At 42.5% G+C, this 13,195-nt stretch overlaps 1 protein-coding gene across 3 annotated transcripts in view; it reads left to right on the top strand.

Annotated features, from left to right (window-relative positions):
• Nucleotides 1–13,195, top strand: part of LOC121398946 — a 99,831-nt gene continuing 86,636 nt past the window's right edge. For all 3 annotated transcript variants that reach the window (XM_041578579.1, XM_041578580.1, XM_041578578.1), the window contains exon 1: nt 1–2,136. In XM_041578579.1, coding sequence (XP_041434513.1) covers nt 54–2,136 — 2,083 coding nt within the window. In that variant the 5' untranslated portion in view covers nt 1–53. The remainder of the gene's footprint in view (nt 2,137–13,195) is intronic.

Here is a 13,195-nt window from a genome sequence, read left to right as displayed (position 1 = left end):
GCACAACGTGCTGCAGAGACACGTATTAACATGAGCTGGGGAAGTTTCAGTGCATGTACAGTGAAACAAGCATCCGGATACCAGAAAGCAGCAACTCTCAGAAGGAAAAGATGGAAGATAAGCCCCTTACAGCATGTGCAATGTCAGTACACAGTATAGATAAGTGTGGAGGCCTTACTAACATGCACGAAGAATCTGAGAGGTACGAGAGCTTTATTTTGGGGGCTTTCCCTGCCATATTTCAGCAAAAGCAGTTGTCCCAGGCAGGATTCTACTATGTGGGGCCTGGGGACCGGGTGCGGTGCTTCTCCTGTGGGGGAGAGTTGGACGCGTGGGAGCCCTGGGATGTGCCCCTCACCCGACACCGAATCTCCTTCCCTGACTGTCCCTATGTGTGGGAGCAGAGTTCTGAGGGGGCTGGGGCAGAGGATCATTACAAGGTGCGCAAAGAGTATAATGAAAAACTGCTAATTCTGAAACAAGCTCCTGCCATCCACTTTCGCATGTCCTGTGAGTACATGAGTGATCAGGAACACATAAGGTTAGAGACATACAGAGGGCATGGGAAGTTTTTCTTCTATCATACCCCGCTGCATCTAGCTCGAGAAGGGTACAACTATGTGGGGCCTGGGGACCGGGTGCAGTGCTTCTCCTGTGAGGGGGAATTGGAGGCATGGGAGCGCTGGGATGTGCCCCTCACCCGACATCGACACTCCTTCCCTGACTGTCCCTATGTGCGGGAACTGAGAGCCAGTAGGGGTCACACAGAGGATCAGTATCAGCTGGCACACTTCAGCCACTTAAACAACCCACTGGAGAAACCCCTTGAGGACATGAGTGATGAGTACAGCAGGTTAGAGACTTACCGGGGGCACAGTATCCATTTCCTGCATATTAAACCACTGCAGTTAGCCCAGGCAGGATTCTATTTTGTTGGCCTTGGGGACCGGGTGCGATGCTTCTCCTGTAGGGGGGAGTTGGAGAAGTGGGAGAAATGGGATGTGCCCCTCACACGGCACCGGCTATCCCTCTTTAATTGCCCCTATGTGCGGGAGCTGACAGCCAAAGGGGCTGGGTTAGAGGCTCAGTACCAGGAATGTACAATGCCTCCTCTGAACATGAGTGATGAGAACAAAAGGAGAGAGACTTATAGAGGCCACAGTCAAGATTTCCTCAATGAATGTCCCCTGAAATTGGCCAAGGAAGGATTTTACTATGTGGGTCCTGGGGATCTGGTGCAGTGCTTCTCCTGTGGGGGGGAGTTACAGAGGTGGGAAGAGGAAGATTTGCCCCTCACCCGACATGAATACTTTTTCCCAAACTGCCTCTGTGTTCGGGAACTGAGAGCCAAGAAGACTTGCAAAATATTTGATTACCGGGAGAGGACATGGCGCATTTCAGACATAAAAAGCAAATTATTGTCCCCCTGTGACTCCAAGATTGAGGCTGTGATACCTCTATGGGACATGAATGATCAATATAGTAGGGAAGAAACTTACTGCCTGCACAGGGACTATTTTTCCTACAACTCACCACTGCAATTGGCTCAGGCAGGATTTTACTATTTAGGCCCTGAGGACAGGGTGCGGTGCTTCTCGTGTGGGGGGGAGTTGGAAAGGTGGGAGGACTGGGATGTGCCCCTCACCAGGCACCTACACTTTTTCCATAATTGCCCCTATGCATTGCAGCAAAGTGCCAAAAGGACTGGGGCACAAATTCAAAAACAGGAGCATACGGAGCCCATTACTATAAAAGAACGTGTGGTACTTGCACTCCAGAGCAGCTCCAATAGCCACAGGATGAAATCATGTGAGGACATGAGTGTTGAGTACAATAGGTTAGACACTTACCGGGGACGCAGGGGGCATTTCTTCTATAAGAACCAACTGCTCTTGGCCCATGTAGGATTCTATTATGTGGGCCCAGGAGACCGGGTGCGATGCTTCTCCTGTGGGGGGGAGTTGGAAAAGTGGGACTACTGGGATGATCCCCTCACCCGGCACCTACACTCCTTCCCTGACTGCACCTTTGTGTGGGAGCAGAGTCCAGTAGTTCCAGGCAGCTCTGTAATGTTTCATGACAAGATTGTGCACCCAACAATGGAATTTCCTTTCAGCAAATGCATTGACCTCCCAGGTAAGATGATAGTTTGGAATATATATATATATGTTTTTATGGTCACACAAGGGATTAAATAATGTGCAGCCCACATGCTAAGTGTAAATTCTTTGTACAAGAGATCCTTTACCTGATTATATGCAGAGATTATTCTTATGCATTTATTAAGTGCCAACATATTCTGCAGTCTGGCTCTTTTGTGGGGTAAAAGTATTTGGCCATATACAAGTAAAATAGATTCAGTCATGGAAACATTGCTCATTCCAGGAGATTCTGCAGCATTCACATTCAGGGGAAAGATTGTGGTGTACCCATTTTCAGATCTTCTACTCTCATATTGAACGTGCAACACATTTGTGCTGAGTTCTGAACAAATGATTAACAACAGCACATTGTATAAATATATATATACACATACACATCCCAACACTGTCCACACAGTACATCCAACGTATATGTACCAGGTGCTCCACTCATTTCTGTTTCAAATATTAATAGTAATACAATATACATATAATATACACACACACATATATATATATATATATACCTCCTGACGACGGCTCCATGTGAGCCGAAACGTGTTGATGCACCATGCACGAATAAATACGTTTTGACAGCTGATTGTCATGGCTAGAGATTGATGAGTGCCGTTTTCTCTAACACATACATACATACATATATATATATATATATATATATATATATACACACACACACACAAGTGGTGTGAAAAACTATTTGCCCCCTTCCTGATTTCTTATTCTTTTGCATGTTTGTCACACTTAAATGTTTCTGCTCATCAAAAACCGTTAACTATTAGTCAAAGATAACATAATTGAACACAAAATGCAGTTTTTAAATGAAGGTTTACGTTATTAAGGGAGAAAAAAAACTCCAAATCTACATCGGCCTGTGTGAAAAAGTGATTGCCCCCCTTGTTAAAAAATAACTTAACTGTGGTTTATCACACCTGAGTTCAATTTCAAAGGTTATAAAGCCATTTCTAAAGCTTTGGGACTCCAGCGAACCACAGTGAGAGCCATTATCCACAAATGGCAAAAACATAGAACAGTGGTGAACCTTCCCAGGAGTGGCCGGCTGACCAAAATGACCCCAAGAGCGCAGAGACAACTCATCTGAGAGGCCACAAAAGACCCCAGGACAACATCTAAAGAACTGCAGGCCTCACTTGCCTCAATTAAGGTCAGTGTTCACGACTCCACCATAAGAAAGAGACTGGGCAAAAACGGCCTGCATGGCACATTTCCAAGGCGCAAACCACTTTTAAGCAAAAAGAACATTAAGGCTCGTCTCAATTTTGCTAAAAAACATCTCAATGATTGCCAAGACTTTTGGGAAAATACCTTGTGGACCGACGAGACAAAAGTTGAACTTTACATCTGGCGTAAAAGTAACACAGCATTTCAGAAAAAGAACATCATACCAACAGTAAAATATGGTGGTGGTAGTGTGATGGTCTGGGTTGTTTTGCTGCTTCAGGACCTGGAAGGCTGTGATAGATGGAACCATGAATTTTACTGTCTACCAAAAAATCCTGAAGGAGAATGTCCGGCCATCTGTTCGTCAACTCAAGCTGAAGCGATCTTGGGTGCTGCAGCAGGACAATGACCCAAAACACACCAGCAAATCCACCTCTGAATGGCTGAAGAAAAACAAAATGAAGACTTTGGAGTGGCCTAGTCAAAGTCCTGACCTGAATCCTATTGAGATGTTGTGGCATGACCTTAAAAAGGTGGTTCATGCTAGAAAACCCTCAAATAAAGCTGAATTACAACAATTCTGCAAAGATGAGTGGGCCGAAATTCCTCCAGAGCGCTGTAAAAGACTCGTTGCAAGTTATCGCAAACGCTTGATTGCAGTTATTGCTGCTAAGGGTGGCCCAACCAGTTATTAGGTTCAGGGGGCAATTCCTTTTTTCACACAGGTTTGGATTTCTTTTCTCCCTAAATAATAAAAACCCTCATTTAAAAACTGCATTTTGTGTTTACTTGTGTTATCTTTGACTAATAGTTAAATGTGTTCAGAAACATTTTGTGTAACAAACATGCAAAAGAATAAGAAATCAGGAAGGGGGCAAATAGTTTTTCACACCACTGTATATATAGTTATATAGTGACATGCCACTGGCCTGCACATGCACTTTTATGGGGGAATTAGCGTTTGGTAGGCAGGTAGCGTAGGATTTTGGAGCTTAGAGACAGGGACACCAAGGTTTAGGACAAAAACACAGGTTTATTAAGCACTGGACATTCCCAACAAAAAGGCAACAGAAAAATGTTCAGGTTACAGTTCAACTTCACTGTAGAACATGCAGGGTACAGTTCAGTAAATACACTGCAAAACATTCAGGGTTTTCCCCCCTCTGGTCGCTCACCATCAAGGGAAGCGCTCACCCTCTTGCACTTTGAAGTATTTGGGCTTCACACTCAGCCCTGCTGGCTTACCCTCCTGGGACTCAGACTCACCAGCCTCTGCCAGTCCTTTCCTCTTTCTTTCCCCACAAGGGATTTAGGCTCTGTAATGCTTTGGTTTTATGTGTATTGCAATCAGCACACAGAGACACAAATCTGTTCAGTCCCTTTTACTCTCCTACTTCCTTGTTCCGGAACTACATTCAACAATCACATATCCATGTGCTAAGTGGAGTGATATCATGACATCTTCCTTTTTTTTTAATTTTTTTATACATATAAAACAAAACAAGTTAAGTAAAGTACAGTTAAGTAATCACTCTTCAATAAGTCTGTGAGGCTTTCTTACAATCCTCCCACTAGACGTTCTAACTGGAGATGTGTGGGTCTCTGACTCTTCAATATTTCTTTCAAATGTAGCACCACTCTGGACTTGTTCTTCTGTTGATAGAATGCTCTGTGTATCTTCTTGACTCGAAACCACATTTGATTAATTTCTCACCATTGAGGTCTCTTTCTTGAGTCTTTTTCAAGAACCTTCTATTCCTCCTGTATTTCTGGCCATCAGGTGTCTCTACAATGTAAGACCTTGGTTGTTCGGCAACTGCTGTGATTTTAGCTGTTCAGTTTTGCCATATCCTTGCACTTTCGCCAACTTTAAGTTGCTGTAAAGGTTTAGTCGTTTGATCAAAATAGTGTTTTTGTTTTATTTGCCTTTCTTTCAGTTGAGATTGTATGTTTGCAGAAATTGTTTTAGGGTACAGAAGATTTAGGGAAGATTTAGGGATGTTAACAATCTTGTTCTCACCCGTCTGCCCATCAATAGCTGAGCTGGGGATGCTCCAATATCTTACATTGGTGTGTTTCTCCAGTTCATGAGCGACAGAAAAGGGTCTGTTCCATCTTCCTTGGCTTTCTTAAGCATCAATTTGACAGTCTGTACGCTTCGCTCTGCTAATCCATTGGACTGTGGATGATGTGGACTTGATGTTGTGTGGCAAAACTCCCATACTTTAGCAAACACTTTGAATTCCTTGGAAGTAAACTGTGGAGCATTGTCTGACATGAGAATTTCTGGAATCCTATACCTTGCAAATTGTGATTTGAGGAGGCTAATGACTTTCACACTTCTAGTGTCTTTATTTAACCACTCAACTTCAATGTATTTTGAATAATAATCAACAATTAATAGGTATTGCTGTTGATTAAAAGTGAACAAGTCCACTCCTATTTTCTGCCATGGTCTTTCTGGTACCTTGTGTGGTAGTAATGGCTCCTTAGCTTGGAATCTACTGTGTGTGTTACACACATGACAATTGTTAATCATGTCCATAATGTGCCTAGACATTCCAGGCCAAAACAACACTTCTCGTGCTCTTCTCCTGCAGTTGTCTATTCCAAAATGGCCTTCATGAATGCGTTCAAGCATTTCTTTTCTCATTTGTGATGGAACTATGATCTTTTCTCCCTTAAATAGAATGCCATCTGCTTCTGAGATCTCATCTCGAAAATTCCAGAAGTCTTGTATCTCTGGTGGTATTTGATTTCTTTTCTTTGGCCATCCAGCTTGTACTACTGCTTGTAATTTTTGTAATGTTGCATCATCTTGTGTCTTTCTTCTGAGGTCCAAAATTTTGTCTGCTGATACAGTTAAAGTTGCTAGTAACATGTGTACTTGAGCTTCGATTTCTTCGGATGGTTCTTCTGTATTGGGTAGGTAAGCTCTTGACAGCGTATCAGCAATATACATTTCCTTTCCTGGAACATATTTTACTTTGAGCTGATATTTTTGCAAACGCATTAACAGTCTCTGAATTCTTGCTGGGGCACTGCTGAGTGGTTTCTTCATAATAGCCTCAAGAGGTTTATGATCTGTCTCAACTTCAACTTCTTTTGCATATATAAACTGATGAAATCTTTCAACTCCAAAAACAATAGCGAGCATCTCTTTTTTTTTTTGTGCGTACCGCTTCTGTGTGGTTGTCATAGCCTTTGAAAAGCGTAAGCCACTGGCCTGTTATTTTGAAGTAAAACAGCTCCAAGACCACTTTGAGAAGCATCAACAGAGATTGTCACTGGTGAATTTACATCAAAATATTTAAGGACTGGAGCTTGTGTCAGCAACATTTTGAGCTTGTTGAATGCTTGCTGATGTTCTTCTTCCCATGTCCATATAACATCATCTCTACTAAGTTCACTAAGTGTCTTAGTGTTTTCTGAGAGATTTGGGATGAATTTACCTAAAAAAGTAACCATTCCTCAGAATCTCTCCACATCTGCTTTACATTCTGGAGTAGGCATCTGTCCTATAGCTTCCACTTTGCTTGGGTCTGGTTTTAAACCCTCAGTTGACAAAATATGTCCCAAATATTTGATCTCTTTTAGACCAATTTTGCATTTATCCTTGTTGAGTTTAAAATTCTTTAGCCTAGACCTCTCCAGCGCTTGTCTAAGTCTCTCATCATGTTGTTCCTTTGTCTCTGCCCAAATCAATATATCATCAATATAGGTCTCCACACCTTCAATACCTTCAAACTGTTGTTTTACAGTTTTATGAAAAACTTCTGGAGCAGATTTTAAACCAAATGGCATCCTGAGGCATCTGTAGATATGTACATAAACGTGAGCTATTGTCATCTAGCTTTATTTGCCAAAACCCAGAACTTGCATCCAGTACTGAAAAGAATTTTGCTTTGTGGAGTTTATGTGTGATTTCCTCAACTGTGGGAAGCTGATAATGTTCTCTCATTATTGCTATGTTCAAGTCCCTGCAGTCTAAACACACTCTCAAACTACCATTGGGTTTTTCTACAATTACTAATGGATTCACCCACTTTGTCGGCTCTTCTATTCTTGCTATTACATTAAATTTTTCCATTCTATTTAGTTCTTCCTTTAACTTGTCCTTTAACATGACTGGTATTTTTCTAGGAGCATGAACTTTTGGGGAAATACCTTCATTTACTTGTATAGTGTGCTCCCCTTCCAGACAGCCTATTCCTTGAAACACATCTGCATATTCAGAAAGGATGTTTAGGTTTTCATGCTCATTTATTGCCATCACTCTCTGGATGAGATTCATTTCCTCACAAGTTTGCAGACCTATTATCGGTGTTACTTCCTCTTTCACAACTATAAATTGCACAGTGTACCTTTTATTCTTGTGCAGCACTTCCAAATAACACATTCCTTTAACAGGGATTTTCTGTCCTGTGTATGTTGTCAGTCTCACTTTAGAGTTTTGCAACACCTGTGTTTTTCTCAAACTCCTCAGTACACTGTAAGGAATTACATTTGCTTGAGCACCCGTGTCCAGTTTAAAGCTGACAAACTTATTTGCTATTTTCAAAGTAACTTTCCATTCCTCTCTGTGAGTCTGTGATTTCACCACACTAACAAATAAGCTGAAATGTTGCTCAGTATCCTCTACAGCATGTACTTTCTTAGATTTGCACATTTTTGCGAAATAGTTTGGTTTCTTACAGTTGTTACACACTTTACCATAAGCTGGGCAGTTCTGTGGTAAATGTTCAGTTCCACATCTTTTACAATGGAACTTGTGGATTTTAGTTTCACTTTCAGTTTGCTTGCTATTGTGCCAGCTGCTCTGTTTCACAGTGTCCACATAAAGTCCAAGGTTATGAAAGTCCCGGTTGGTATGTTCCAAAGTCCAGCAAAAAACACACAGTCGGGCTCTCCTCTTCCCGTTCAAGAAAATAGATTCAATAGGATGAGTTGCTGTGTTCCTCAAAAGACAAGTTATTGAGGACGGAACAAAACAGGTTAAAATAATATAGTGTAGTAATTCTATAAATGGTTTAAAACACCCTTTGTGCTGTTAAGTGATTAATCAAGTGGTATAATTACCTTGTGCTATTCCACTTCTAAAAAAAAAAACTATACATAAAGGTATATACAATAAACTTAGTGTATGTTGCATAAATCGCAACACATAATCATGTGAATTATAAGAAACCGTGTCACTGTGTTAGCGATTTCGCAACCCCCAAAAATACTTGAAAGATTACTTGAAAAAATAAATACACACAATAAACTTAGTGTATGTTGCATTAATCGCAACACATAGTATTGTGAATTATAAGGAACCGTGTCACTGTGTTGACGATTTGGTAGAGGTGATCCTGCTTATTAAGCCTAGATAGGATAAGGTAGATATAGAAGCTGTAGTTTTGTTTAAATAGTAGTCCCCCAAAGGGATAGGATCCTCTGGTGGTATATTATACTCACGAGAGGGAATTTGATTCCAGGCAGTTTAGTTAAGACCTTTTCTTCGATATGGGTATTCTTGAATCCTTCGTGGACATAAATTAGAGCAACATGTGTAGGTACTTTTAAAACATTTTAATAACTAATTAAAAGATACACTCACAAAATTCGCTTGATAAAATCACGTATAGAATAATTTGGAGATCTCACTGCGCTGCTTCCAATGTTGGCATCCTCCGTTGGCTGCTGCGCGTGTCTGCAAACTTGCTTCTGCCGTCTCCAAAGATTCAAACTGTCTCCACTAACGCGTTTCGCCTGTCGGCTTCGTCCCAGAGTGGTCATTCATCATTCAATTCATCCTATTGAATCACAGTGTCCACATGTTTGCTCTCCTGCATAAAGGCCTGTGTATTCTTATCTTCCTGCATAGATTTTAACTGCACTTTTGTGGTTTCTGCTGCCACACATAACTGAACTGCTTTATCCAGACTCAGATCCATTTCTCTCAAAAGTCTCTCTCTCATGTTATCAGATGTAATGCCACATACCAGTCTGTCTCTGATAAGAGATTCCTGCAAATGTCCAAATTCACAAGACTTTGCTTTATTTTTTAGTTCAGTCACATACTGAAGAATGGACATGTCTCCCTGCATGTATGTAAAAAACTTATATCTCTCATATGTGATATTCTTTTTTGGATTGCAGTATTCCTCAAACTTTTTCATAACAGTCTGCAAATTCCATTGATGTTCTTCTGTGGCAAATGTGAATGTATTATATACTTCCAGCGCATCTTCCCCTGCCACATGTAAAAATAGAGAAGACTGTACCTGAGCAGGTTTACTTGTTCCGCCTGTGGCAGCAAGGTATAATTCAAAACGCTGACGAAACCTTCTCCAATTTTCTGATAGATTTCCTTGTAGGATGTCCAGACCTGCAGGTGGTTTAAGATTATCCATCTTTTATGTTTCCTCTGCAGCCACACTTCTGACACCATGTAATGTTTTAGTTTTATGTGTATTGCAATCAGCACACAGAGACACAAATCTGTTCAGTCTCTTTTACTCTCCTACCTCCTTGTTACGGAACTACATTCAACAATCACATATCCATGTGCTAAGTGGAGTGATATCATGACAGGCTCCAAGCTCTGGAACTCTCTTGCTGGCAGAAAAGCTCCTTCTGCCCAGTCTCTCACAGCCCCTCACCTCCCTGGAGAGCCCTGAACTGTGCTCACACAGCCATTTTACATGGTCAGGTAGATCCTCTCTCAGCTGCCACTTAATTACCTGGCTGAGAGGGAATATTAACCCTACCTGAGCCAAGTATTCCTTTGCAGCACATACAATGCAGTTTAATTGCATTCTTTTCTGGGGTCAATGTATATGAGCAGTTAGTGTAAGTACCATAGTCATTTTCTACCCAGTATTATGTTGTATACAAACACCAATCAATGTCTTTTGGACTTTTCTTTGTAAAGTCCCCACATCTGTTATTATATGTTATAAAATTCTAGAACACCAGCTGCATTTATTCCCTTGCAACTCTCTGCACCTCCCTATAAATTGTTCCATAACAGCTGCATTTCCCCTTGCAACTCCCTGCACCTGATAATAAATTGTACCAGAAGTGCTGCATTTATTCCCTTGCAACTCCCTGCACCTGATAATAAATTGTACCAGAAGTGCTGCATTTATTCCCTTGCAACTCCCTGCACCTGATAATAAATTGTACCAGAAGTGCTGCATTTATTCCCTTGCAACTCCCTACACCTGATCATATATCAATATGAAGGAAAACAAACCTACAGCTGCTGTTCTGGAATATCATACCAGTAAATACGAATGTACACTGTTTGTATAAGTTTTATAATGTAATAGAGGCAGGGAGTTGCACAGTGTATAAATATATTATGGACTATAGATTATGTCCAGGTACATGTGACTGATGCCTATTTGCTGTGGAACACAGGACAATACTGTTGTACTTTAAATAAAAGAAAATACTATTACTATTACATTACTATTACAGTTTGTATTAACCTTCACATCTATTGATTTCTGCTGAGCATGTAAGATTTGGGGTTTGACTGCTACAGCTCAGGAGTTCAGCCTGTCTGTCAGTACTGTGACCACTTCCTGTGAGAGAATGAACAGACACGCCCACTCTTTATTTCAGCCTAGACACCGACCAGAGAGGTTCTCTCTGCAGCTCTGATATAATGACAGTTCTAGGTGGTAAAATGCTTTCAAAACATTTTTCTTTCTGCATCATTACATGTTTTGAGGAAGGATGAGTAATGTATCTGAATATGAAGGTTCTATGAAATGTCTCCTTTAACTACTTTATGAGGCTGAATTGAATGCTAAAGTGGTTCTCTATAAAGAAATGGCACCAGTGTTACTGTAGGTGGTTAAAATATTATGTTTTAATAGTACCCTATAGATATTGCAGCAAAACTCCTTAAGTAGCCATGCATAGCCTTGAATCACTTGTGTGAGCATTTGTCAGGAAATGATTCATTATGCTCTTTTAATGAGACATAGTGTGTGCCCTGTGTGCTAGGGCATCATTCTATTTTAAATATAGAAGGAATGTACTCCAAAAAACAGTGTTTTTTTATGGTTTATTGAAAATTTCTGCAAAATCCCTAATAGTCCTGCCCATTTGTTTCACTTGCTCCTGACTCCTTTCCCAGGCTGTGCAGGGGAGGTCAGCTCACTGCACTGTAGGACAGATACCAATCAGCAGCTAGCAGGACCTGATAGGGAACTAAAGCCTGTCTTTGCTTGTGTGACTGCAGGGCTGTGATTGGCTGTCCCCCTCCTACTGTGCTTCTGGCAGGGACGGTTAGGAACCGGCACTTTAAAAGATGGACAGAATAGGGCCTCACTAATTAACTTGCTAGTGCAATCTTTCTGACGAAATACCTGGTTAAGTCCTTTAAAGTAACGGATGGCTCCTCACAGTCCAAGTAATAGAAATCTGCAGAAATCTGCAGAAATCTTCAAGCGCTCCTTTAATAAGCTGTGACTTTAAATATCACTCCAAATCCACTTTGGATGCTTTACAGTTTTTCTTCAGGGGAGTCCAGCACATTCAGACATGCAGTGCATCTACCAGCCCCTTTGGATGCTCAGATAGGAATCTCCTGCTGGTTGTTCCTCCAGTCTTAATTCCTTTCACACTCTCTGTCTCTCCAGGCACAGTATGTGGCTTCTCTGTGCCAGCCTGATCCAAATGTCTGCTTTTGGTGGGGCCTTCCAGCTCTCTGGTCTCTCTCTCTGTCCACCATGTGGTTCTCTATGCCAGGCTTTTTTCTTCTCTCACTATACCAGAGGCCCCACTTTATTTGAAGCAGAGTAGGGGTTTCATCACAGTCAGGACAGTGAGGTTGGGGAATGCACTGCCGGGTGATGTTGTGATGCTGATTCAGGGTTTAGGGTTGCCACCTTTTTAAAATTTCTTTACTGGCTTGTGGGGGGCGGGGACGCAAAGGGGCGGGCCGTGATGTCAAAATGGGCAGGGCGTGACGTCAAAGGGGGCGGGGGCGCATCACGGACACTAAAAGCAGGGTTGCCAGGTTGGCGGGTTTTCCGCCAAATTGGGCGGTTTTTTAAGCGTGGTGGCGGTTTCTCCAAGTCCAAACCCGCCAATGGCTAGTTTTGGGCTAGTTTTAATAGGTGCCGCGGGTTTGGACTTGGAAAAACCGCCCAATCACCGTGACCAATGAATGCCCAAATAGATAGCACAGCAGCACGCACTGCTGGCTGCACCTGCACGGACGGAGTGCACATACGTTCTTAAAAGGGGCGGAGCCGGAGACGCGAGGGCTCACAGCAGAGCAGGGGCAGGCTGGAACTACACGCAGTGACGCAGCGAGCGTCCCTGACCCCCACACAGCAGAGCAGGGGCAGGCTGGAACTACACGCAGTGACGCAGCGAGCGTCCCTGACCCCCAGGACTCAGGAGGAGGGCGGCCGCGTGACGTCATGCACATGCTGGGTGAGTCCTCTGGCCTGTGGCGGGAATTGGTGCAGCCTCTTCTTCATGGGTTCCCCTGTTGCTCAGCTTTTTCCCTCTCCCCTCCCCCTCTATTTAATTGCTCTACCGACGGGTTCCATGTCACCGGCTTTGAGCCCAGCCTCTATACGTTGCCTGGCCGGTGATGGTGAAGACCCGGATCCAGCAGCTGCTGACTGGAATAAATAGGAGGATGATGAAGCTGCTCATTGCACTCGCCTTGATCGCCTATGTAGCCTGTGAGTGCCATACTGTCCATTCATTCTGTGGAGTCCGGGGGCCGGTGTTTTCTTATAAATGTCATTCACCAGCCTCGTCACTTTCTCCTCTTTTTATTGCGGAATACATTCCTTTTCACTTTGTTGTGTTTGGAAATCCTAAAAGCAAACCTC

The sequence above is a fragment of the Xenopus laevis genome, chromosome 9_10S (genome assembly GCF_017654675.1).
Source record: "Xenopus laevis strain J_2021 chromosome 9_10S, Xenopus_laevis_v10.1, whole genome shotgun sequence".
In the NCBI taxonomy this organism is placed as follows: domain Eukaryota; kingdom Metazoa; phylum Chordata; class Amphibia; order Anura; family Pipidae; genus Xenopus; species Xenopus laevis.
This window is presented reverse-complemented; position numbering and strand designations above follow the sequence as displayed.